We start from the raw sequence: 26,019 nt of genomic DNA on the forward strand, positions 1-26,019 counted from the left end.
ATGTGTGTGAGCATGTCACTATTGGCATTAATGCATTTTGTGTGTGTGTGTGTGTGTGTGTGTGTGTGTGTTGTGTTTGTTTGTGTATATGGGTGTCTGAATCTGTGTGTATGTGTGAGTGTAGAGGGATGAATTTGCGACTGAAATCCATGGCTGCTAGGCAGAACACTACCACTTTGAGGTCTGATATCTCTAGTGTTGGTCAGTATTTGATTCAGGGACATTCTAAGGAGCCCATAATGAGGCTTTTCTCATTACACCCATAGCTGTGGAAGACAGTTACTGCACTGATGAGACTTTTTCCTGAATTCCAGGGCTTAAGACTACCATAACTAATCCAGTACTTTGGTGACCTAATTCATAATAAGTAAAAACTGTGTGTAATGTATGTCAGCTCAACATGATTTCATGACACAGTTTCATGAGCATGCACATTATACATGTGGTTTCTTTTGTCCTAGGGTAAGATGCAATTATTCACATGAATTCCATTCCAAACATAATGCTGCTCTTTTAAAAGCTAATGACCTTTCAGAACTGGACGACGATGATCTGAGAGTGCTGTTGCTTCAAAATGATCCATCAGTATTGCCTGTGGTAAGGAAGGCTTTTATTTTTTTTTTCTTAACATATGTGGAAACTTCCATTCAGGTTTATTATTTCTCCTTTGAAGAAATGAAGCTTTCTGCACTCAGTTGTACTCAATTATTCACATGATCATTACTAAGTCTGAGGTCTGCTTGCCTTTGAGGAAGTATGATTGCCATTATGTGCTCTTGGTACTTTCTGTTGCTAATGTATACTTATGATTTACAAATACAGTACATTTATGGTATACTTTATTGCAGTTGGTAATTTATTCCAAAGTTTTGGTCTTGTTGGCTACTTTGTGAACAGCTAATTTGCTTGGTTTATTTAATTTTTTCGTTATTTTATACACCAAAAGAATCAAAAATGTTTCTTTTTAATAAAAATTAAATATAAAGATTAAACCTCTTCAAACTGAGTGCTGCTTCACTTTTTATCATGTCCTCCCCAACTGTAGTTGGTTCATAGGTTCATAGGTTCATACTAGGCTATCTGCCCTAGGGCATTTATAAGCCTAGCCAGAGTGTGCGTGGCTTCCGCCACCCCCTGGAATGATAATACTGTGCCCATTTAGGGTTTAGTTTACTGTGCCTCTGTCTAGAAGTGACACAGAGATGACCCCCGGGGTAAACCTACGATCTCCCATCCACTCGTCAAGATTTCTCTTGAAGAGAGTCAGTGAGGGGCTCTGCCTAACATGGACTGGGATTCTGTTCCAGAGTGTAGGGAGCCTCTGGGTTATGAATCTGTCCCTCCAGCATGTCTTATTTATTTCTGTGTTGAGGTTCAAGTCTCTCGCTCTCATGTCTCTGGTGGATTTGGATTTTTTTAGGTGAAGCATGTCCATTAATTCCAGATTGGACATGGCCTTGTACGTCAGGCATAGATCACCTCTGAGTAGGCGGTATGTGACTGAATAGAGCTGGAGTTTCTTCAATCTGGCAGCATAAGACATATGTTTGAGTCCCTTGATCCTCTTGGTGAGGTACTTCTGGGGTCTTTCCAACTGCTGCAGGTGTCGGGTAAGGTACATACCAAATGGGGCATTGTACTCAATCATGGGTCTGATAAGGGAAGAGTATAGGGGCACAATGACCTCTCTTGATCGAGATGTGAATCCTTTCATGATAAGGTGGGCAATATAGAAGGTCTTCCTAACCACCTTGGCAATATGGGTGTCAAATGAGAGGTCACTGTCAACTTGAGTCCCTAGATCCCTGATTACTTCTTCCGTAATTAATGGATTACCACATATGTGGTAATTTGTGGGTACTTTGTTTTTCCCAAAGGGTATAACTATACATTTTTTGGCGTTCAGTTTAAGGCCATGGCTCTGGCACCAGTTATCCATTTCTGTGAGGCCTTTCTGAAGGATGTTAGTGTCGGCTGGAGTATCGATTATGGCGACCAGCTTGCAGTCATCTGCAAACTTTGTCAGCCACAATCCTCCTATGTTTGCTTGTACTTCTGAGAAATAATTGCCAAACAAGAGAGGTCCCAGGACCGAGCCCTGTGGGACACCACTTGTAACTGGCTTAGAGTCTGACATGGCTCCAGCAATTCTGACCTTGTGGGTTCTGTCCTTTAGCCAGTTTGCAACCCATCTTATGACATATGGGTTTACCTTTAAGCTGGTGAGCTTGTCTATGATGCCCGAGTGGGGTATTGTGTCGAAGGCTTTTGCAAGGTCAAGGTAGGCTGTGTGAACTGCCTTACCCTCATCAATGGCCTTAGTGACTGTTTCAAAAAAGTCGATTAAGTTCAAAAGGCAGGATCTGCCCTTAACAAAGCCGAATTGGGTAGGATCAAGTGTCTGTAGGTCACCATTGTCTTTGTTTATGAGTTCCATAATGATCCTCTCCATAGCTTTGCAGACCAGGCTCGTCAAGCTTATGGGGCAGTAATTTCCAGGGTCCGTAGAAGCACCTCCTTTGTGGAGTGGAACCACTGTTGCTGTACGCCATTCTTTGGGTACGTATCCTGTAGTAAGGCTAAGATTAAACAGCAGCCTTATGTGCGAGTTTAGTTCCTCTTGGAGTTCATGTAGCACGCAACCTGGGACACCGTCTGGTCCATTTGATGCTGTGTTTTTAGCTTTGGAGAGGGAGGCTGTCACCTGGACATCTGTGATGTCAGGGAGGCTACATTCAGCTGGAATAGATATTTCTCCTTTTGGGGGGGGGGGAATTTGCACTGAACCTGTCTGCCAGTATGTTGGCAATATCTGTGGGTTCAGTGTATTTTTTGTCATTTTGAACTAACTCTGAGCATATCTGGGAGTTTCCACCCAGGTTTCTAACATAACTAAAGAAGGCCTTGTGATTATCTTTAGTGTCTTTTGCGATTTTTCTCTCAAAGTTGGCCTTGGATGATCAGAGAAGTTCTCCTTAAGATTTGGCAGCCACAACAGAAGACCAATAAGGTGACAGGATGTATTTGAATGCAAATTATATAGTTATATTATGTTTAGTTAAATTACACAGTGTCATTGCTTTGCTTGTATTTTATATTTTATAGACTATTATTTTCTGACTTCTGAAGTGGCACCTTATATTCCATGTGATCATTCCTCAAAATGAAGATAAATTATTTAATAGTACTCTAAAGTGGATAAAGAGAGTAAGGAAGTGAATGAATAAATAAAATGTTGAAAATATGGCTCCACTACAAGAAGTCAAACCAGAAGTCCCTAACAACAAACTGGATGAGTCAAACATATTGAAATGTATACCCAGCAAAACTGCAGATGAAATCTAAAGAAAAGTGTTTTTTTTTTTTTTTTATATTGCAAGGTATATGGGTGGCCACCCAGTGGTATAAAACTTGGCTCTAGATGATTGTCACTGTTGAAGTGACACTCTGATCCCATGTGCAAAATGGGAAAAAGGACTTGTGGGTGGATAGATGGATGCCAGCCCTGGTATAAGGGGCTGTATAGGGGCTTCACAGCTACACATCTCCTTACCCGTATATACTACGGCCATGGTTGCAGATCTGCTGGGAAAAGAGAAACACCCAGTAAGGCCAAAAAAAACAGCTTGTATAACTGTGATATCACAGTAGAGCAGAACATACGATTTTGAGGAGTTTGGATTGGTTATAGAGCACTGAGAAAGTTACCATTCACCAAAAGGTAGATCTTTCTGGAAATATTGTGATTCACTAAATTACAGTTTAGTGATCTGCATTTTAGTATTAAATACTTTGCAGACTGGCTGTGTGGCATGGCATGGAGGGGTGGAGCCCTTTTTACAACCCAGACAGCCTGAGATCGACTAGCAGCTTTGGTGGTAGCAGAAGGACGGGTATGAAAATATGGCTTTTTCACTTTGTTATGGAGGGAAGGGTTACTCCCCATAATAAGGATCTATCCCTGGTAATGGAGATGTGCCATGATTGTGGAACAGATCATCAATAAAATTAAAGCATCTGAACGAGGACGAAGATAGCTGATGTTGCTTGCAGTTGTGCAAGTGATATCATTAACTTTACCCAGTTAGGCCATAAACAAATCCTCCCTAACATACAGGACAGCATATATGAGGCTAAAGGCTGCTCCTCTCCACTTTTTCTGCTCAATCTGCTATTGGTAGTGTCCCCGCTCTAACGGATTGCACTGGAGACACTAAAAAAAAACTGGTTTAGTCAGGCAGCTGTTGGTCAGCTAGAGGAATGCATATGGGAAAGAAAAAATAAATACTTTGTTGAAAGTATATGTCACTAAATTTTGTTTAAATTTTATAATCGTTTTGTGATCCTATTGCTGCCCGCAAAAGCTATAGGAATGTCTGCACACATACTTGTGAAAAATTTCTTTCAGACAAAATTTGATTCATCCTTTTCTGTAATTAACCCTTCCAACACTTGTTGCAGTGCTGGAACTGTACTGTATAACTTTCGGGGGAGGGGGTCACGCGTGTGTGTGTGTGTGTGTGTGTGTGTGTGTGTGTGTGTGTGTGTGTGTGTGTGTGTGTGTGTGTGTGTGTGTGTGTGTGTATATACATGTGGTACAGAATGTGAAGGTAAGCTTTGCCTTCATTTTTTTTCAGTGACATACTTCCTTTAGTTAGTCTGACTTCAGTTACTGTCAAGGAATGAGAGCTAGCCCTCTCTGCTAGTGATGGAAATCATGCATTTATCACAGTTTTAGCCATTAAAGGAGAATTCATCATCTTTGACAAAGAGGTCATCTTGGAAGCAGTAAGCCAAAGTCTTTGTTTAAGATATATGTATGGACCACCTTACCATATACCTCTGTTATGGAGGGAGGAGTTACTGTTCCAAATTAAAACATCCATGGTGATGGGGATATGCTAAAGAATGTTCTCTCTCTCATGTTAGTTTTTTTGTTACCAGTAAAGTGGGGAGTGCATTGGAGAAAGCTCTCTGCATGAGTGCGCGTGACTGAGGATGTTCTTCATTTTGATCACTGCTGCAAGAGTATAACAGCCATCCAGCTTGCAAAACGTCAGGGCACCTTCCACACCCCTAAACTGTCTGTAACTCAGCTAAGCTGACTAAAAGACAAGCTTGGGCACCAAGCCCTTCAGAGCTTTACTGCTGCTGAAGAATATACTCCTCTGAGTCTTTCGAGGATCAATGACCAGTTTGTGCTGTTCTGTTTCTGGGCAGTTAAGTTTCTTTTGGGGAAAAACCTTCCATTATTTACCCTTTGTTTATTAATACTTTCCTGTTCCGGAAAATTATTTTAAAGCTAGGAGTTTGTTTTTAAATGGACTGTCATGAGACTGTACTGTACTTTTAAAAAGAAGTGCTGTTTTTTCCTGTCAGTTTAAAAGTTATTAAAAGTAGCTGTAAACCAATTTTTCTGTGAAGATACTGTTTGTATTTCACTTTATAAGATTGGCAAAGTGTTTTAAAGTGCTTTTTACTGTGTTTCTTTTTGAAAAAAGTGACTTTTACAGACATTTTATTTTTACAGGCATTTGCTGCTTGTTTTCCCTGGGAAAGAGGCACCATTTTTGGCTTAACCATGGAACAAACTGTCTGCCCCACAGTTGGCCCTTCTTTCAGCTACAAAAAGAAAAAGTTAATCAAACAGCCTTTTCCACCACTGCAGGCTAGACATTTGCCTCAGACACAGGTGGGTGACTCTGCTGTGGCCATTTGTTGTACCTCAGACCACTCATCTTTTCCACAAATCCCTCTGGTGTGGCATCTACCATGACTATGACCTGGGGGTTAGCCACTTCCTCTGTGGCTGTTGGGGTCATGACAGTAGACAAGGGAGAGCCACTCTTGTCAGTCCTGGGAGAGAGAACAGGGGAGGCTTCCCTGTTTTGCCAGAATGTTGTGCCAATCTCTAGGGAAGCTAATACTACCACTCATAATTCTGTTTGTCCCAATTTTCCTGCCAAAAAGAAACAGAAAACTAAGCATGTATCTACTCCTCAAATTTCCTTAGACAGGAATAGTTTATTGGGTTTGGCTTGAGGTTTAATTCTGGCTGTTGGTTCTTCTTGTAAAGTAGACTCTAGTAAAAGAAAGAGGGATAACTCCTTTCCTGAAAAGATTCAGGATTCTGAATTTGGACAGGAGGATGCAGGGACAGATACAGGGTTTTCTTCTCAGATTTCTAATACTGACCGTGAAGAGAGCTCACTTTCTGATGCTCTTTGTGGGGCATTCTCTTTCTGTGAGACTATTTCTAGAATGTGCCAGTGCTTCCCATGGGAGAGCACTGAGGTTTCTCAGTCATTCAGAAAACACTATGAGCTATTATAGAAGGAATTTCCAGATTATTCACCTATTCCTGCAGTTCTCTCAGCATTGCAGGATGTGTGTTACTGCCTGCAATTTTCCTGCCATCTGCCCCTAAAAAGGCAGACAAGATGTATAAAGTTTCTCAGTCTTTTAAGTTTTTATACACTGTTCTCAAACCTGATCCAGGAGCTATAGCTTTAGTTAATCTTTTAGCTGCTAAACACTTAGTTAATTCCAGTCCTACTCTCTGATAAGGATGGGAAGATTGTTGATAAGTATAGATAAAATGTGCATGCTTCCGCAACTTTGATTTTCAGAATTTTGAATTATCAGGCTCGTATGTTAAGGTTCATAGGTTCAGAGGTGTCTACTAGGCTAATGAACACTAGGGCCCTTATAAGCCTAACTGTGCAACCCAAATCTGATTGACAGATTTGATTTATATTGGGGGGTGATTTACTGACTGCTTAGGTCCATCAGATACATAGGTGTCAGACCAGGTTTGAATTTCCAGTTACCCATTCATATGTTCAGAGATTTATACTAGGATAATGACCACTAGGCCAGTTATAAGCCTGGCCATGCAAACTAAATGTGACTGACAAATATGATTTATATAAGGGGTGATTTACTGACTGCCTCTGTCCATCAGATACATAGGCATCGTACCAGGTTTGAATTTCCAATTATCCATCCATTGGTCCAAGTTGTGCTTTGCGCTTAAATAAGGGAAAGGGAAACTCCTAACGATGTGGACATCCTACAAAAGGGCCTCACTGAGACAGATGTCTGGTGTCAAAGCCATGGTCTCAAGCTCAATGCCAAAAAGTGCATTGTCATCCTCTTGGTAAAAACTCTGTACCCATGAACTACCACATAGGCAGTAGTCTACTTAACACCGAAAGTGTGATAAGAGATCTTGGGAAACAGGTGGACAGTAGTCTCTCCTTTGATAATCTCATCGCCACAGTGGTCAGGAAATCCTTCTACGTGGTACACCTCATCACAAAAGGTTTCTCATCCAGAAAAAAAGAGGTCATTGTTCCCCTCTACTCATCACTCATTAGACCTGTTATAGAGTACAATGCCCCTTTTGGTATGTACCTCACAAGACATCTACAACAACTGAAAAGGCCACAGAAATACCTCACCAAGAGGATTACTGGCCTCAAACAGATGCCCTACGCAGACTGACTCAAAAAACTCCAGCTTTACTCCGTCGCATATTGCCTACTCATAGACAATCTCTGCCTAACATACAAAGCTATGTCAAACCCAGAGCTGTTGGACATGCTCCACTTAAAGAAATTACAATCCCTCCGAGCTACACGCTCTAGGGACCTAAACCTTGTCACCACAATAAACAGAACATGTTGGAGGGATAGATTCCTGTCCCAGAGACTTCCCATACTCTGGAACAGACTACCTATCTATGTCAAACAGAGCTCCTCATTAGCACTCTTCAAGAAAAATCTTGATGATTGGTTGGGTAATAGGAAATTCACCCCGGGGATCACTTCTGTGGTTCTGCTTGACAGGGCCACAGGAAAATAATTTTCTTAGGTGGCGAAAGCCAGGGTACCTTTTTGGCTAGGCTTGTATAGGCCCTAGGGCCAATAGCCTAGTACCTACCTATGAACCTATGAACTCTGCTTCAAATGGATGGGGAGTGTGTTCCAGAAAATGGAATTCTCTGAGAAACATATCTGTTTGTCTAACATGTCCTGTTCATTTCACAAGAAATAATTTAGGTCTTTTACTCTAGTAGTCCTTGTTCTATTTGTTTTGTGGATGTGCAAAAGGTTCATCAAAACAGGGTCTAGGATTCCTTGTATGCCAGGCAAAGTTCACCTCTCAGAAGTCTTTATAATACTCAGTAAAGGGACAGGACTTTGAGGTGATCAGCTAAGGACATTGTGTTTACTCTCTGTATTTTTTTTTGTAAGGAACCTTAGAGGAGGTCCTAGTTGCTGCATGTGTCTGGGGAGGCACATACTGAAGGGGGCATTATACTCGATGATGGGTCTGATGAATCATGAGTACAGTGGCATGATGACTTCTCTGGACCTAGGTGCCATGCCCTTGCTAATAAGTTGAGCAACATTGAAGGATTTTCTTATAACCTTGGACACATGTTGGGCGAAGGCTAGGTAACGATCTATATGCGTTCCCAAATTTCTGACTAATGACTCAACATTTAGGGGTGTTTTATTGATGAAGTAGATACTGGGGATGGGTGATTTCCAAAAAGGTACTATAGTGCATTTCTTGGTATTGATTTTTAAGCCTTTCAGTGCTTTGACACCAAGCTTTTGTCTGTGTTAGACCTTCCTGAAGGGTGTTCTTATCGGGAATCAATGACTGCACTAATTTTGCAAATAGCGCAACAGCGGGCAGTGCCGCCTAATTGGGTTTAAACTATTCCTGGCTCCACAAAGTCTGCTCTTCACTTTTTCCCTTAGAACTGCTCTATCTCTCAATTTAAACACCATATTCTCATTCTAAGGCCCTTCACTGGTCCAATTAAGTAATCCTACAAGTTAGCACTATTAAACCATAAGCACTACTTACTCTTATACTCTCTATGATTACCCTGTCCTCTATTGGTCCGTCTTAAATTCAGTTTCCCTATTACTCTAGCATTTCCAAAGGTCAGTCAATGGTTTCCCTCCAGTCCAGCTGGTGAATCAGGGAATTTTGAGGCAATGTTACAACTGTCTCATGTACACGGACAACCCTCTCCTCCTCCAAACAGGTTCAAATATATGTGAGAGATGCAACTATTTAGCCAAACTGGAGGCTGAGCTCTCTCATCTCAAAACTGGTGTAACCAGTCAGGAGGAGAAGGTAACCTCACACAACACAATTCCAGTATCACATAGTCCCACCACATCAGCGAACCAAACACATAAATACACAAAAACATACTCGGAGGCTCTAAATAAAAATCTACCTAAGCAACAGAGACCTCCAAAGCAGACATCCAAGCAAACGCTACCTCAAAACAAAACACACACAACACATAACCCACAAAGTCAGTGTGCCAAGCAGCCACAGCCCTTAAGGCTGAATAACACACCTGATACTCTTGTTATAGGTGACTCTATTGTCAGACACACTGACGTCCCGCTCACCAGGCTGAATAAAGAGAAGGTCACAGTGAGCTGCCTGTTGGGTGCTAGGATCCGACACATAACGCAAGCACTCAGGTCACTCCAAAGCAAATATAAATATGACTCAGTCATTGTACATGTTGGTGTGAATGACCTGAGGTGTACCTCCCTGGACTACATGAAAAGAGACATAGAGGAGCTCTCTGATCATGTAGCCCAGGCTGGTATGACCCTGACCTTGAGCAGCATCTTACCCTCACCTAGAATGATGCCACAGTACAAAGACAAAATGATCGATTTTAACAATTGGCTAAAATTTTGGTGTCATTCAAAGGGGATCCAGTGTCTGTCAGCCTGGGATGACATGCTCGACAAGCCACGTTGCTTCGCTAGGGACGGCTTGCACCTGTCACCACTGGGCTTTCGGATATTGGCAAAGGCTCTTGCCACCCCCATAGTGCCATTTTTAGGCAAGGCTCAAAAGTCATACCCACCCCATAGACAGCACAAGGAACAAGAAACTAAGGGTAATGCTGCTAAACGCCAGAAGTCTTAACCTCAAGATGCATGCACTTGAAGCTCTCCTCAGTATGGAGAACATCGATATCTGTGCAGTGACAGAAACCTGGTTCAAGGCTCCAGAGAGCACCCCAGCACTACCAGGCTATACCTCATATCATGCTTTTCGCCCCAAAACCCAGACCGAACCACAAAAGGAGGGGGAGTTTCCATATTTATCAAGGATATCCACACCTCCAGGTTAGTGGCATTGCACGAAGTATTGGAGACCATCCATGTGCAACTAACAGTGGGCAAGACTGCTTTTCAGTTTATAGCATCCTACAGACCACCCTCTCAAAGTCAGGAATCCCATTCAGCTTTCCTGAAAACATTGGAGAACATGAAGATCTCTCCAACACCATTATATTGGGTGACTTCAACTACCCAAACATTGACTGGAAGCACTACTCAAGCCCCAGCACCTTAGCCCAAAGATTCCTGGAAATTATAAACTCAAATGCTATGGAACAACTAGTCACCACTCCCACAAGAGGGGACAACATACTAGACCTGATCATTACCAACATGGGGACTCTATGCTCCACACCAGAAGTATATCCCTCATTGGTAAGATCAGACCATAAATTAATTTCACTGGATGTCCACATCCCGACCCCACCCCCAGCCCAGAAAACCACAGTGAAAAACTTCTCAAAAGCGAACTTCTCACTTCTCAAAACCAAAGTGGAATCCTTCAAGGCCCCAGGGCCAGTGGAAACTACAGCCCAGACTGCAGAATCCTATATAAATGCATTCTACGGACATCTCCAGGAATGTATGGATCATGCTATCCCAAACAAAACCAAGACCCAATCATCCAAAGGCAGGCGTCCAGTCTGGTGGACCCCTGCCATAAATAAACTGTACAACAGAAGGAGGAAGCTACTACATAATAGAGCAAAATCCCTAATAGGGAAGGCATCTCTGATCAGTACTAGCAAAAAATTACGATCCCTCATAAAATCCTCCAAGGCCAGCTTCGAGAGAAAAATTGCACAGGACACCAAAGACAATCATAAGGCTTTTTTCAGTTATGTTAGAAACCTGGGATGCAACTCCCAGACTTGTTCTGAGTTGATTCTAAATGACAAAAAATACACTGAACCCACAGACATCGCCAATATCCTGGCAGACAGGTTCAGTGCAAACTTCTCCCCCAAAGAGCAAGTATCTATCCCGGCAGAGGGCTGCCTCCCAAACATCTCAGATGCTCAGGTGAAGGTTGCCCTCTCCAAAGCAAAAACACTGCTTCCATGGGACCAGATGGCGTCCCAGGTTAGCCCTACATGAACTACAAGAGGAACTAATCCCTCAAATAAAACAGCTATGCAATCTCAGCCTCACTACAGGATATGTGCCCACAGAATGGCGTACAGCAACAGTGGTCCCACTCCACAAAGGTGGAACCTCTACGGACCCTGGAAACTATCACCCCATAAGCCTGACTAGCTTAGTCTGCAAGGCTATGGAGAGGATCATCATGGAGCTCATAAACAAAGACATTGGGGACCTACAGACACTAGATCCTACCCAGTTCAGCTTTGTCAAGGGCAGATCCTGCCTTTTGAACCTGGTTGACTTCTTTGAAACAGTCACCAAAGCCATAGATGAAGGGAAGGTAGTCCACACAGCCTATCTGGACCTTGCAAAGGCATTTGACACAATACCCCACTGGCATCATAGATAAGCTATCCAGCTTAAATATAAACCCTATGTCACAAGATGGGTCGCAAACTGGCTCAAAGACAGAACCCACAGAGTGAGAGTTGCTGGAGCCATGTCAGACTCAAACCGGTCACAAGTGGCGTCCCACAGGGTTCTGTCCTGGGACCACTCTTGTTCGGTATATACTTTTCCGAGGTACAGGCAAACGTGGGAGGACTATGGCTCACCAAGTTCGCAGACGACTGCAAACTGGGCACCATAATCAACTCTCCAGCTGACACAAACATCCTTCAAAAAGGTCTCACAGAGACAGATAACTGGTGCCAGCACCATGGTTTAAAGCTAAATGCCAAAAAATGTATAGTCATACCCTTTGGCAAAACAATGTGCCCACAAATTACCACATAGGCGGAAACCCATTAAGTACAGAGAAAGTTATTAGGGACCTGGGGACCCAAGTTGATAGCAATCTCTCCTTTGAAAACCACATTGCCAAAGTGGTTAGAAAGACCTTCTACATAGCCCACCTCATCATGAAGGGTTTCACATCTAGATCAAGAGAGGTAATCGTGCCTTTATTCATCCCTCATCAGGCCCATCATAGAATACAATGCCCCTTTTGGGATGTACATTACCTGACACCTGCAGCAATTAGAAAGACCCCAAAAGTATCTCACCAAGAGGATCAAGGGTCTCAAACAGATGCCATATGCTGCTCGGTTAAAAAACTCCAGCTCTACTCCATTGCATACCGCCTACGTGGAGGCAATCTATGCCTGACATACAAAGCTATGTCAAATCCAGAATTAATGGACATGCGCCACCTCAGTAAATCTAAATCCCTTTGAGCCACACGCTCGAGGGACTTGAACCTCAGCACAGAAATAAATAGAACTTGCTGGAGGGACAGGTTCATAACCCAGAGGCTTCCTTTGCTCTGGAATAGAATTCCAGTTCATGTGAGGCAGAGCACCTCACTGAATCTCTTCAAGAAGAATCTCGATAAGTGGATGGGGGATCATAGGTTTGTCCCAGGGATTACTCCCGTGTCACTATTAGACAGAGGCACAGTAAACTAAACCTTAAAAAGGGCACAGTATACTCAAATCAAGGGGTGGCGTAAGCCATACAGAATCGGGCTAGGCTTATAATTGCCCCAGGGCAGATAGCCTAGTATGAACATATGAACCTATGAACCTATCTGCAAACTTGGTTAGTCAGAGGCCTTTGACATTGTCTTTTGTAAGAATTGATAGGACTGTGGAGTGCTGGAATGAGCTGGAAATAATTGAAAGAAACTGGAATGAGACTGGAATGTATGTCTTTATATGGTAATTACCTAGAAGTGTGCTTAATAGATGCCAGTCTCTTCTTTATGTGCCAAATCCTCTTTTACCTTTCAGAATAAGAATCTGCATGCACTACAGTTCAGATAAGAATGTTTCATTATGCAAAGAGGAGGTAGATGTCAGCAATATCTGAATCAAATCTCAGTGTCAGTTTCTACATTCATTATACTAGCTGTAAATTTTGCACTCAGAATGTGATAATTACTGTGTCCAATAACAGTGCTGATAATTATGTCCATAGTTTTTGCACTTATATTCCTATCCTCCTGAATAATATCATTAATATTCCACAATGATGGATATTTGACCGGACTTCTGTACTCACTCTTGAGTGTCTGTACCAAATTTCTGAGGACTGCACTGCAATGACTTTTTTTCATATCATTCCAAACGAACAAACGAATTGGGTCTGAAATATTTCCTAATGATATAAACATTTCTACACACCTCTTTAACCTTAGTTCCCAAGTCTTGTACCATACAGATAAGATTTGGTTAGACTCAGTGTGCTGCACATTATATTATTCTTATCAGTATTCTTGACTGAAGGTTATTTTCACTGATTGAAAGTGCATTCACTAAAACTGCATGTAAAATGTGAAGGCCTGCTTTAATATTTATTTTTATTTATTTATTTTATATCATGGATATGGATGCATTTCTAGAAGTATGCAAAGAGAATACTCTATCTTTGTCTAACAAACTATATTTAAATGATATCTGATCTTACAACTCCTCCTGAGACACCTGAACTCACATGTATCTATGTCTGTAGTTATTTTAAAATATGAAATGTAAAATGAAGATACAAGCGTAATTTTACATTTTTAGGCCTATGCAAGGTCTGTTATACTAACTGTATGTATGTAGGATTTATTCTGATATAGTTGTCTCTGCCATTACTAAAATGGGATTTACTTCTGTCATTACTTTATAAATTTGTTAATATGGTCTGTGAAGGATACTGTAATGACCAGTAGAGCTAATATAAAATAAGTTTTATTTATCTGAGAAATAAACTTGTAATTTTAATGTTGGCACTAGGTGTCACATGAACATTTATGGTCTGTTTAGATTGAAGTCTCTTAACTGTATGATTTAATTAAAACTGTGCAATACTTCAACATGTTATAACTGGTAAACTTTTTTTACAACTATAATGTACGTACCTTGAAGCATAATTACCATGTACTGTATTAACTTGTTTCTCTAAATCTTTAGCTAGATTTGTTACTAATAATCCTATTTACCTTGTTAATTTCCATGTGCTGTGATAGATGTCTGCCTTATAAATTTGTGTCTTAAATATCCTGTAAATCTCTATGTGTTGTAATAGTAGAAGTGCCGTTACTAAAACTTTTTGAATTTCAGATCTATACCTCTGCATACCCTGTCAGTGTCTTTTTAACTTTCTAATATATTTAGGCAATGTGCACTGTATTTTGTGAATTAATTAACAAGTTAATCCTGACCTGTCATGGCTTTAATATATTAATTTACTATGATTATTTTTTGATAACTTATCTTAGTAAGCATGTTACAAATAATTCTTTCACTTTACCCTTAAAACTAATGACTGAATAATGTGAAGTGTGATGTAATTGCATGTTGTAAACTGTCTAGTAATGCTGTTAAAAATGTATAACTGAGTATGAATGTTATGTTCTGAAATCTGACTGAAATGTAACTATACTGAACTCATAACTGAGTACGAAAGTCATATTCTGAAACTTAACTGAAATTTACAGTAAAGTGGTACACATTTATACTGAACATCTAAAACAGCTGTGTATAAAGGTTATAGTCTGGAAACTAACTAAACTAATACTAAAGGAATACCTTTTCTGCCAGTGTTTCCTGAACATAGATAAAAACATAAACTAAAATCTGGTAAATGTTATATTCTGGAAACTAAACTATTAGTAAAGGAATACATGTTTTCTGTCAGTATTATCTGATCACGGATAAAAGTAGTCTGAAAACTAGTACTGTTATACAATTGTCTGAAAGCAAAAACAATTTGCATACTTCTTTAACTCTAATCTGTATAAGTGCATATCTGTTGTATACACATTTTAACTTTACAGAATTTAGATAACTGAAACACATTTAAACAAACATTGAAGAAAAAACAGTAATTATTACTTCTGGCGTTGGTGGCCTTGTCTTTCTGTAGATACTTGAATTCTGCACCATAGCTGTTGCCAAGATTAGGCCTTACTCTGCATTGTCCAAGTCACTGCTGAGGTATTGGAAGGGCTGTCTTAATGTACAAGTGTCCTTTTCATTTACATTTAGGCCTTCCAGATTCCCCTTCCCATCTCCTGTGCAAGGCTGGGTGGCTGATATAATATTTTTTTGACAGTATTTGAAACTAGTCTGGAAATTATTCAAATATCCAAAACTGACAATGTGTCCTTTTGTAGCAATATCTGCAAAGAACAAAAAAGCATTATCAAGTCCTTAAAATAACATTTGTGGCTTTAACAATTATAAACCAATAACATTGCTTGTTGCTGTGACATTATTTACATTTTTCTGCATGAATTAAACATATGCTACTAATATACTCTTGTAAGTGTGTAAGCAAACTGATAATATACTATAGTGAACTAGACCTATGTAACTAATTAATATATTCTTGCAAGTTGGTAACTGAACTGATAATGTACTACAGTGAAATGGAAGGGCTGTAACTCCATTATTAAATCAAATGGAAACCTCAGTGGCATTGTTTTTCCCCTGTCATAACCACAAATGAAAGTAAAATAGCAATCTGAGAATATATTAATATTTCAACGTTTTTTTTCAGTTCTGCATCTTTATAAAATTAATCTTAACTGTTAAATTTTCAACTCTTAATCTGTGACCCCCCAGGTCGTAATTTACAAAAAAATCTTCAGTTTGCAGGTCTCTGCCCTCTGCTTTACATGTCGGTGTTTCCTTAGCTGTTGGCTTTTTATGCTTTCAGTACTACTGATTTATCATTACTGCCTGGAATTTTCTTGGCTAAATAGTAAGAACTGTTACTGCATAAAACTGTCACTAATAATGTTAAACTGATCTTTACAATACTGTTTTATGGCATAAAGTACTGTCTTTAATTCAGCTGGCCTATAATCTGATAACTCAGTTACATAAATCTTTGCCTCTGCTGTCTTGGTAAACTGCAATTTCTGCATGAAATATATACAGTCTCGAACTGTTTACATATACACATTCATTACTAGAGTTGAACTGATCTGATTCTGGAACATTACTTGTCTGTCTTTTATACAAGTATGTGAAGTTTCTTCATATAGCAGAATTACATTGCATTCTTTTCCTGTCATGACATTTGAACCCATGGCTTTAATGACACATAATATTTATGGTGCACTCTTTTCTTGCAGGGGATCTGAGCTTTTGATATACTGACACTTTTAAAATGTAACACTGACTTTAAATTCAACATTCTGTAAACTAGCAAAACATAATTTAATATTTGTAAATGTTTTTCTATCTCTGTCTGTAGCAAGATATTATTTATGCATTTCCAACACTTTACTACCATAATTCATAGGTCCTAATGTTTGCTAAACAACACAATAACACAACATATTCATTTGCCAGATTTGTAATTGTAAACCCTTTATTCTGTGAATTAACTTGACTGTCATTTTTGGTATACCATACACAACATTTGCTTCCAGAATGGTACTACATATACCAATTGTACTAGCCTGAAACTGTTACCCATTTTTTTTCTTACTGGCAGTAAAAGTAAATTGAAAGTTCCTTTCCAATCTGTCTTCGCTTTTCTGAGAACAAGATACTGTTTCTGAAAATGTAGTAACTTGCCTGTCTGCACTTCAGTTGTGGCAGCTGAACCAGAATTTATCTTATCTTTAACCCATGAATTTGCATGTTCCTGTTATAACCAAATCTTCAAATTCTGTACAATTGCAAAAACTACTGCACACACATTCTTACAAGTGTCATCTGTGTGCATTACTGTGCATTCTGCAGCAGTTTTATTTTTCCATAAAATCTTGTTACTGAAGTCTAAAACAACATGTAACTCTGATGACATGCCCATGCCTTGTACAGAACTGTTACAGTCAGAACTGCTCACTGCTGTAACCTTTGACCCCTCAAATCCTGACATAGCTGCACTCATGTACTCTGGTAGAGGTCTATTTGTAAATGATATTGATGTGTCTGTGTTAATCACTACATTATTCCATAATTTCTTTTCTGTAAACAATGAAATATTGTCATTTTTTTTTCAAACTTAAACATTGACAGATAAATTATTTGGTTTGGTGCTGGACTGGCATACCCTTTACAGTTAAATCCTTCTTTATAGAATTAGCAAAAACACTGACTTGCGCTATGGTATGTATTTCTTCTTTATTTTGCCCTGAACACTGTATATCATTTATGTTGGTGTTTATCAAACTGATCAAAGTCTACACTTTGATCCCGTTTATCCCCCATCAGTGCAATATTTTCACTGCCTTCTGAAAACACTAAACTAGAATTTATTACATTCTGAACATCTGTACTTGAAATAATGTGAACTTGAGACATTACAAATGTTTGCTTTGTGTGCTGACTGGAAATCTACATGTTAACGTACACTCACTGAGTTTACGTCTGTACTTGCAGTACTGCGACAATTCTGTATTTTGAATTACATGTACAGTAGCATTTACACTGATTTTTGAAGATTGTAAACAAAATTTTGTTATTTAGGTCTGAAACCATACTGATAGAAGCTGACTCATTCTGCAAATCAAAGTGTGTCAGTTGCTGTACTTATTACAGTCTGGTTCTGTGATTTAACCCTTTTTCGTATAGAAAAATTTAACATTCCTAAACTAATAACATTGAAATTTAAGCGAACATTTCTGGAACATAGTTTTTTTAGACTGCTTTACCCTATTTTTAAGTTTAAACCACTGGTGCCTTTATTGTAGAAGTACCTTTTGACATATTAATACAATTTACATTTACTGATGTATTTAAACCCTTCTGAGATTTACTGTCTGATTTAGCTAGAAAATGCATTTTAACAAAATGAATGCTCAAATAAGGAAGCTGAAGTTGACTTAAGAATGTGACCTGGCATCTCTCAGCTTTTTCTAACTTTCTCTTGTAAGGATTCCTTTGGATCTATGATGTCACCCTGGAAACTTGAAAGTCTGTTATCTGCTTTGGTGATGGTGGAATTTTCTGATTAGTTGCTGTTAAACTGGGTAATGTCCTTTACACTGGTAGCTTGGAGAGTTTGAAGTTCTCTAAGACTTTACTGTAGAATGTCTGAATTAGGAACACTGCTACTCTGTAAAATACACATAGTCTGACTGGAGATCAGAAGATCCTAGGTTCGACTCCTGGCTGGCTTGCCATTGTAAACATTGAGAGGACTGTAGAATACTGGAATAAGCTGGAAATAACTACAAGAAACTGGAATGAATGTCTTTATCTGTTAATTACCCAGAACTGTGCTTAACAGATGCCAGTCTGCTTTATGTGCCAAATCTTTTTATGCGTTTCAGAATAAGAATCTTCATACCCTGTAGTTCTGTTAAGAATGTTTTATTATGTAGTGGAGGTAGATGTCAACAATATCTGAGTCAAGTCTTAATGTCCGTAGTTTCTGCACTCATTATACTGTCCATAAATCCTGTACTCAGAATGTGATAATTTCTGTCTCCAATAACAGTACTGATAATTATGTTCTTTTTTGAACTCATATTCCTATATTCCTGAATATTAATATTCTGGAAAGCTGGATATTTGACCTGACTTCTGTACTCACTCTCGTGTGTCTGTGCCAATCTTCTGCAAACTGCACTGCAATGACTTTCTGCATATCAGTCCGAACGAACTAACTAACTAACCTTGTCTGAAGTATTTCCTAATAATACAAAAACCCCGTATATTTCTACACACCTCTTTAACCTTGGTTCCCAAGCCTTGAACCATACAAACAAGATTTGTTTGGACTGAAGGTACTGCACATTCTGTTTTTGTTATCAGTATTCTTGACTGAAGGTTATTTTTATTTATTGAAAGTGCATTCGCTAAAAATGCATGTAAAATGTGAAGGCCTGCTTTAATATGGCTGCATTTCTATACTTATGCAAAGATAGTTATGTACGTTTGTCTAACAAACTACATTTAACTGATACTTGATCTTACAGCTTTAACATCTGAGAAGTAGATGCCAAAGAGGAGTGGGCCTAGCACAGATACCTGTGGGACTCCACTGGTGTTGTGGAGGTGGCCTCACTGATTCTAACCTCCTGAGTCCTATCAGTGAGCCAGCTATCCAGTGTGTTATAAAGGGTTTATACATAGTTCTGTAAATTTGTTGACAATGTCTGAGTTGGGTACTGTATTTAATGCTTTAGCCAGATCTACATAGACAGTATACACAGCTTTCCCCTCATCCATTGCCTTAGTGACCTTTATAAAGAAGTCCACCAGGTTCAGTAAGCATGACCATCCTTTGACAAAGCCAAACTGTATGGATCCAGTGTCTGGTGAACTCTTATGCCCTTGTTGCTAATTTCAGTGATAATTCTTTCCATGACTAATGGCTATGTACTTTCTAAGATCTGCTGAAGGCTCTCCATTAAGAAGGGAGATGACTGTTGCAGACCTCCATTCATGTGGCACAAAGCATTTTTAAAACTATAGGAAAAATGGGAACTGTGGGATCAATACATGCAGAGAAAGAACAATGTTTTAAAAAAAATCAGGACTTGAATGAGCTATTTAATAGCTGACAAACAATGACTGGATATATTAAAAGTGATGTATAATGTTTGCAGCTATAGTTGTATTAGCACAGTTTGGAATCTATTAATGTTTGCAACTGAGATTGTGTCGCTGTGGTTACTAGGAATGTTGCGCATTGTGAGACCTGTTTTAAATTTTATGTAGGGAAGACTAATCGTTGACTTAGAGAAAGGATTAGGGATCATGCATATTGTCTAAAGAAAGGGCAAGATTACAGTGCAATAGATTTTGCGCCTAGGAGCACATCGGAGGTCAGGACTGAATGATACAGTCCCCCTTAAGCCGGTGTTGAAGGCTAGAAAGTTGCAGCACTGACTTTCTATTGAGTTAGTGTAAACTTTATATATGAAAAATGTTTAAACAATTTTTTATACATGATTTTTTTTTTTCGGTGACAGTGTGTATATTTATGTATGTAATGAGTCTATACAGCCATTCAAGTGTTTTTGTATATATACTTTTATCTGTTTAAGGTAATTGTTTTATATTTTAGAGGGACTTTTGTGCACTTTGGCTGTGTTTTAATGATATTGTGTAGAAATACCTGGTATTTTGCATTTTTCTTGTGTGTCTAAAGAAGTAATGGTAACATTACGAAAGCGCTTACACTGAATAAAGATTTTTTCGTTTTAAGAAGAGCTTGATTATTGCCTCTGCCGGTGGGTGTCGTTTGGATTTATTTGGAATTACTCACTACACGCTGGGCTCTCTGAGTTTTTTGCTTTGGTACATTTTTAAAAGTATAGTTAAATAATGGCTCCAGAGGTCCAGATAAGTCATATTTTAGACTATTTAGAAGGCATCCTTGGATGTTATTAGGGCCTACTGAGGCTGTGTTCTTTGCCTTTAGTGAACACAGCCAGAACTTGCTCCCTAGTTATAGTTGGAGGGGATATGTTTGAGAGTATTTTTTGGGGATGGCTGGAGATTGGGGGGGTAACGTTTGAACTGAATTTGTCCGCTAACACTATTGCTGTATTGCCATGTTCTGTGAATGTGGCACCTTTAATCATTATTTCAGCATATTGCTGTGTGCTGCCCTTGAGGTTTCTGATATAGGTTATCTTTCACCTGGGAGGCTATCTTAACTTCAAAATTGGCTTTGCTTGACCTAATTAGCCATCTTAGTTGCCTATTTAGTTTGATGCGAAAGTTTTTATCTTTTTGGGAGCTACCCTTCCTGATTTTTGCTGTAATTCTTTTCCATTTGTTTTGTTTCTGGGGCTAGTCCTGGGCTTATTTCTTTGGGTGCAGCAACCTTGATGCAGCTATTGACATAATTGCACAGAGTTTCTGTGAGCAATTCAGCATAGGCTGCTGTGTTCTCGGGGTTTGAAGAGGTATTGGATTTTGACAACCATCACTTAATAAAAGGCAATTTGCCTTGGAATAGTTCCTAACTGTTATTGTATAGGTTTGTTCTGACTAATTGTGAAAGTATGATGAATGTATTGTCTCAATTTTCCTTTTGTGAAGAAAAAATCTGCTTTAAATAGTTTAATTTCTTCTATTGTTCAAGTCAATACTCTTTGAATACAGTGTGTGTATGACTGTGTTGATACCTCTACTAGGGCTGTGGCCACTGGTACTGTTTTAAGGAGATTTGTATGGCTGTGTTCTCAGAACCTCCCAGATGGTGTTAAAATGAGATTTTAAATTCTCCTTTGGATAGAGGTTTAGTTTTTGGGTCCTCTGCTGCAGAAGTGATCAAAAAGTGTGATAAATGGGGTAAGTTGATGCAGGGAATTTAAGATTTTTCAGCCCTCTTTTTTCCAAGTTTTCAAAGGGAGTCTCTAACTTCTCATCCAGTTATAATAAAATACAGGTAAACAGATGTTTAAGAAACAAATGATAAGGGGGTTCCAAGAAGAATCCTGGAAATTCCTAAAGCCAAAGACAATCCAGTTAGTCAGAATGACTGTTTAAGAGACTTTGCTACCTCCTTCCACTGTGGCAGCCTCTTTTTTTTTCCAGAAAGCCCGAATCTCCATTTTTCTCTTATGGAACAAATAGTTTCAGACAAATGGTTTTGAAGGTCATTCATCAATCTTATGGATGGCAGTGGGAGGAGATTTCTCCTTTCCAGGGGGTGATTCCAATCCTCCAGAACAGATTATTTTGTTTCCACCTATCCTTCATCACTTGCTGTTCCAGGAGTGATAGAACGTGTTCCCCTCTTCCCAGGTGGAAAATGAGGTTTTATTCAAGGATGTTTTAGTGCCAAAGAAATAAAATATTTGGATACCAGTTCTGGACCTTTCTTTCCTAAACCTGGCTGTGATAGTGCCCAAATTCAAAATGATGTCACTTCACAACCTGTTACCCCTTCTTTCTCATTCACGTTTCCTTGTATCATTAGATTTAGAAAGATGCTTATCATTTCTTTCCTAATCACCCAGACTTCAGGTATCTCTTAAACTTCTGTGTGTCTGGATCACATTATCAGTTCTCTACTTTACCCTTTGGGCTATCCACTGTACCAAGAGTGTTCACAAAGTGTCTTCCTCCAGTTATAGCTCACTGCAGGCTACAGGGTATCCACGTTTTTTTCATATTTAGATAAATTGCTTATTTTTTTCAGAGTCTTTTTCAAAGTGTCAGGAATCTGTCTTTCTTGGGTAAGTGATCTCTTATACAAGCCCGGATTCCAAGAGAGCATTTGTGTTTTTGGGATGTCAACTAGACACTACAGTTCAAAGAAATTTTCTTCCACGAGAAAAAAAAAATAGGTGTATATCTGCATCTATTTCTAAGGTTTTCCAATTAGACTTCAATCACTGTGCGGGAATACCTCAGGATTTTGGGTGTCATTTCTTCTATGATTCTCATGATACCCTTGGCAAAACTCCACATAAAAAAGTTACATGATATCTGAAGCCTTTTTGGTCCTAGCACCAACACCCTTTGTCTTTTCAGATCCCAGTGCTGGGGTTTGCTAAAAGGTAATCACTTGGGTGAGACAACATATATCTCTAAATCCAGGTCTCCCCTTCTCCCTCCATGTTTGAAAGCAGTCAGTCTCCACAGATACCTCAAACTTTGCATGGGGAGCATTTTCAGGATGGATAAAAGTGCAAGGAGTGTGGGACACCAGATGCAAGCATATAAATATAAGAGAAATGTTTGTCCTGATCGAGGCAGTCAACTCTCTGAATATACTTTGCCCCCTTGTACCTCTTCAAGTTGTTATAAACATTGCCACAGTCATGTAATACATCAACAAGCAAGGGGGAACCAGTTTGTATCTCCTTTGCAGATTAGTTCTGTTAACTTGAGATATAGCTTTACAGCATAATCTCACTCTACAGGCATCCTACATTCCATCAGACCAAAATTGTGTGGCAGACAGGCTGAACTGGACAAGGGCAGACCCTCTTGAATGGCAGCTAGATCAGGGGATCATCCATAATTTGATCCATCTGCGAGGAATTCCTCAATTAGACTTCTTTGCTTCCTCTCTGAACAATGAGTTGGCAAGATTCTGCTCCAGGATTCCACGCAAGAAGGCATGGAAGACATATGCCTTCTCTTTTCCTTGGATAAAAAATGTTCCTCTATACTTTTCCACCCTTTCCACTAATATCCAGGGTATTTCTGAATATTCAGAAGGAATCCCCCAAGATCTTTGTGGTGGTGACCTTCTGGCCCAGGCAATTGTGGTTTTCCGTTCTTGGAAATAGCCAGGGACAACTACCATAAACCTCCTCACAAACTGGATCTACTCACACAAGAACAGGAGTGTTTGATACACCCCTGACACTAATCAACTTCAGCTGAGTGTCTGGATGATAGGGTCTTAATTCCCTTTAGGGATCTGTTCGCTAAAGATATGCAGGAGATACTAATGGAGGCAAGATAGCCTGCTACTAGAAAATCATATATTAGCAAATGGAAGATGTTTTCTAATTGATGCCAACAACAGAACCAGCACCCATTCAGGGTTAGTTGTTCTCTGGTTTTACAGTATTTATGTGAGATACTATCCTATGGCCTTTCTTACCCTTTTATCGGGGTTCATTTATTGGCCATTTCAGCATGTCTGCCTATGGATCCTCCTCTTTCAATGCATTCTCATGTCAATTTTTTGTTGAAAGGGGTTTTGCATAAGAGGTCTTCTTGAAAACTGTGGCTCCTCCTTGGGAACTTAATGTTGCATTAGAGAAGCTAACACTTGCTCTATTTGAACCAGCTAACCTCTCTGAGTTGAGGTTCTTAACTTGGAAACAGTTTTATTGATTGCTCTGACCTATGCAATAAAGGTGTCTGAGTTACAAGCTTTTATGGTGAGCAAACCATACCTCATTTTCCACAGGGACAGGGTTTCTTTGAGAACTAATCCTTCTTTTATGTCTAAAGTGGTATCCAAGATTATTTTAACCTAAACTGTCCATCTCCCCTTTTTCTTTCCTGAACCTCATTACCTTGGATGTCCACAGACAACTCAGGTACTATCTTGACAAAAATAAATCTTTCAGATCTTTGGATCAGTTTTTCATTTCTTATGAAGGCAAGAAGAAGGGACAACCTATGTCAAAATTGACTATTTCCAAATGGTTGTTCAAGGCTATTACCTTTTGTTATACTTACCACAGGAAAACTATTCCAGACAGAGTCAAAGCCCACTCTGCCAGAGCCTTGGTTTAATCTATGTCTTTTTGGAAAGGGTTAGCTTCTAGAAGTATTCTAGAAGCAGCAGTTTAGTCCTCTGTAAATAAGTTTACAAAGCACTAGAAGCTTGATTCCATCCTTAGATCTAGATCAGGCTTTGCCATGACCATTCCCCATGGCCTCCTGGACGCTTCTCTTTCGTTCTTCAAAAATGTGTAAGCTATGGTAGTCTGCCCATACAGCTAAGGCTACTACAGCAGTGATCAATATGAAGAACATAGTACAGTTGTGTAATTAAGCTTACCATAACAGTAGGTGTTCAGATGATCACTGCTGCATTAGCCACTCCCATCCTCCATCTGCCTTGTTTCTTGGTGGGTTGTTTATGCCAGGGTGTGTTCATTTATTTTTTGTTCTGCCTTGCATTTAGCTTTTAGGGCTCAACCTCCCTCTGTTGTTGGCAGGAAAGCTCGGAAGGGCTTGGCCCCCACACTTATCGTTTAGTCAGCTTTCCTCAAGCTGACAGACAGTTTGGGCATGCGGAAGGTGCCCTGAAGCTTTGGAAGCTATCTGTTTGTTATATCCTTGGCAGGATATAACCCATACAACTTAGGCTACTGCAGCAGTGATCATTCAAACATCTACTGTTACTCTAAGTTTACTTAATCAACACTACTGTCTTGATTGTCTGAAGTTTAAATTGCAGGCATATAACTTTGCCAGTTTTGCATTTGGTGGGCTACGGGGAGCACTGGTTTTGTGAGTTAAGCAGTGATAGGTAGACAGTCATACATCATCTGCCCTTTTCCTCCACATCGATGTCAAGTGCATAGTAGGAAATATTTGTAACCAGTGCTCTTCTTGCTGGAGTAGATAGTATATTTATCTTATACAACTGAACTCACTGGCACTATCCATTGGGCCTGCACTTCATTCAGCCTGTGAATCCTTCCTTCCTTCTGCCTTCCCTCTCTCCCTCTATATTCATGTGACTTTGCTCTTTCTTCCCACCTAGTACATTATTGGGTATAAGCATCCAAATTCAAGTGCAGATTTACATAAATCAACCTCTTTTAATATTGACTCGATCTGGTCTGGTCTTTACCAGCATGCCCTGATTGACACTGGTATTGGGTACAATGTTATTTCACTGCTGAGGTGAGACTTAAATCTTTACTATTCTAAAAGTATTTAATGCACTTCTTATCTTACATGATCCATTATGTCTAATATTCACAAGGGGCACTCCCATGCTCCAAACTCCTATGATTTATCCCATAGTGCTCCACATCTCACTCCTCCAGATCTTGTGTCCCACATAACTGCTAGCATTAAGAAGGACTCCCTGGCTCATTGAAGTCATGGACATTTTTGGTGAGATTTTTCTTTGTGGACCTAATTACTGTACTGTCAAGATAATTTTTTTTTACTTGGACTTCTTGATATTGAGCATATTTTATAACCCCCATGCCTTTGTTTAAGTTATTATTTTGTCTAGGTGCCTTTGTCTCACTTTACTGAGTTTGCTAGTGAATGGTCAGTGGTATTTGTTTGTGTTTTAGGATTACTGCTATCATGCACAAGGACAAGCATCACATTTCAAAAAGTGTACCAAATAT

At 39.5% G+C, this 26,019-nt stretch overlaps 1 protein-coding gene across 1 annotated transcript in view; it reads left to right on the forward strand.

Moving 5' to 3' along the window:
- Window positions 1-26,019, forward strand: part of LOC122815565 (protein mono-ADP-ribosyltransferase PARP12-like) — an 882,722-nt gene that overhangs the window by 68,631 nt on the left and 788,072 nt on the right. The window contains exon 2 of the mRNA XM_044088162.1: window positions 462-597. Within this exon, the coding sequence (XP_043944097.1) occupies window positions 462-597 (136 nt within the window). The remainder of the gene's footprint in view (window positions 1-461; window positions 598-26,019) is intronic.

Source organism: Protopterus annectens, chromosome 11.part0, assembly GCF_019279795.1.
Source record: "Protopterus annectens isolate FY-2018-M chromosome 11.part0, PAN1.0, whole genome shotgun sequence".
Taxonomy (NCBI): Eukaryota; Metazoa; Chordata; order Ceratodontiformes; family Protopteridae; genus Protopterus; species Protopterus annectens.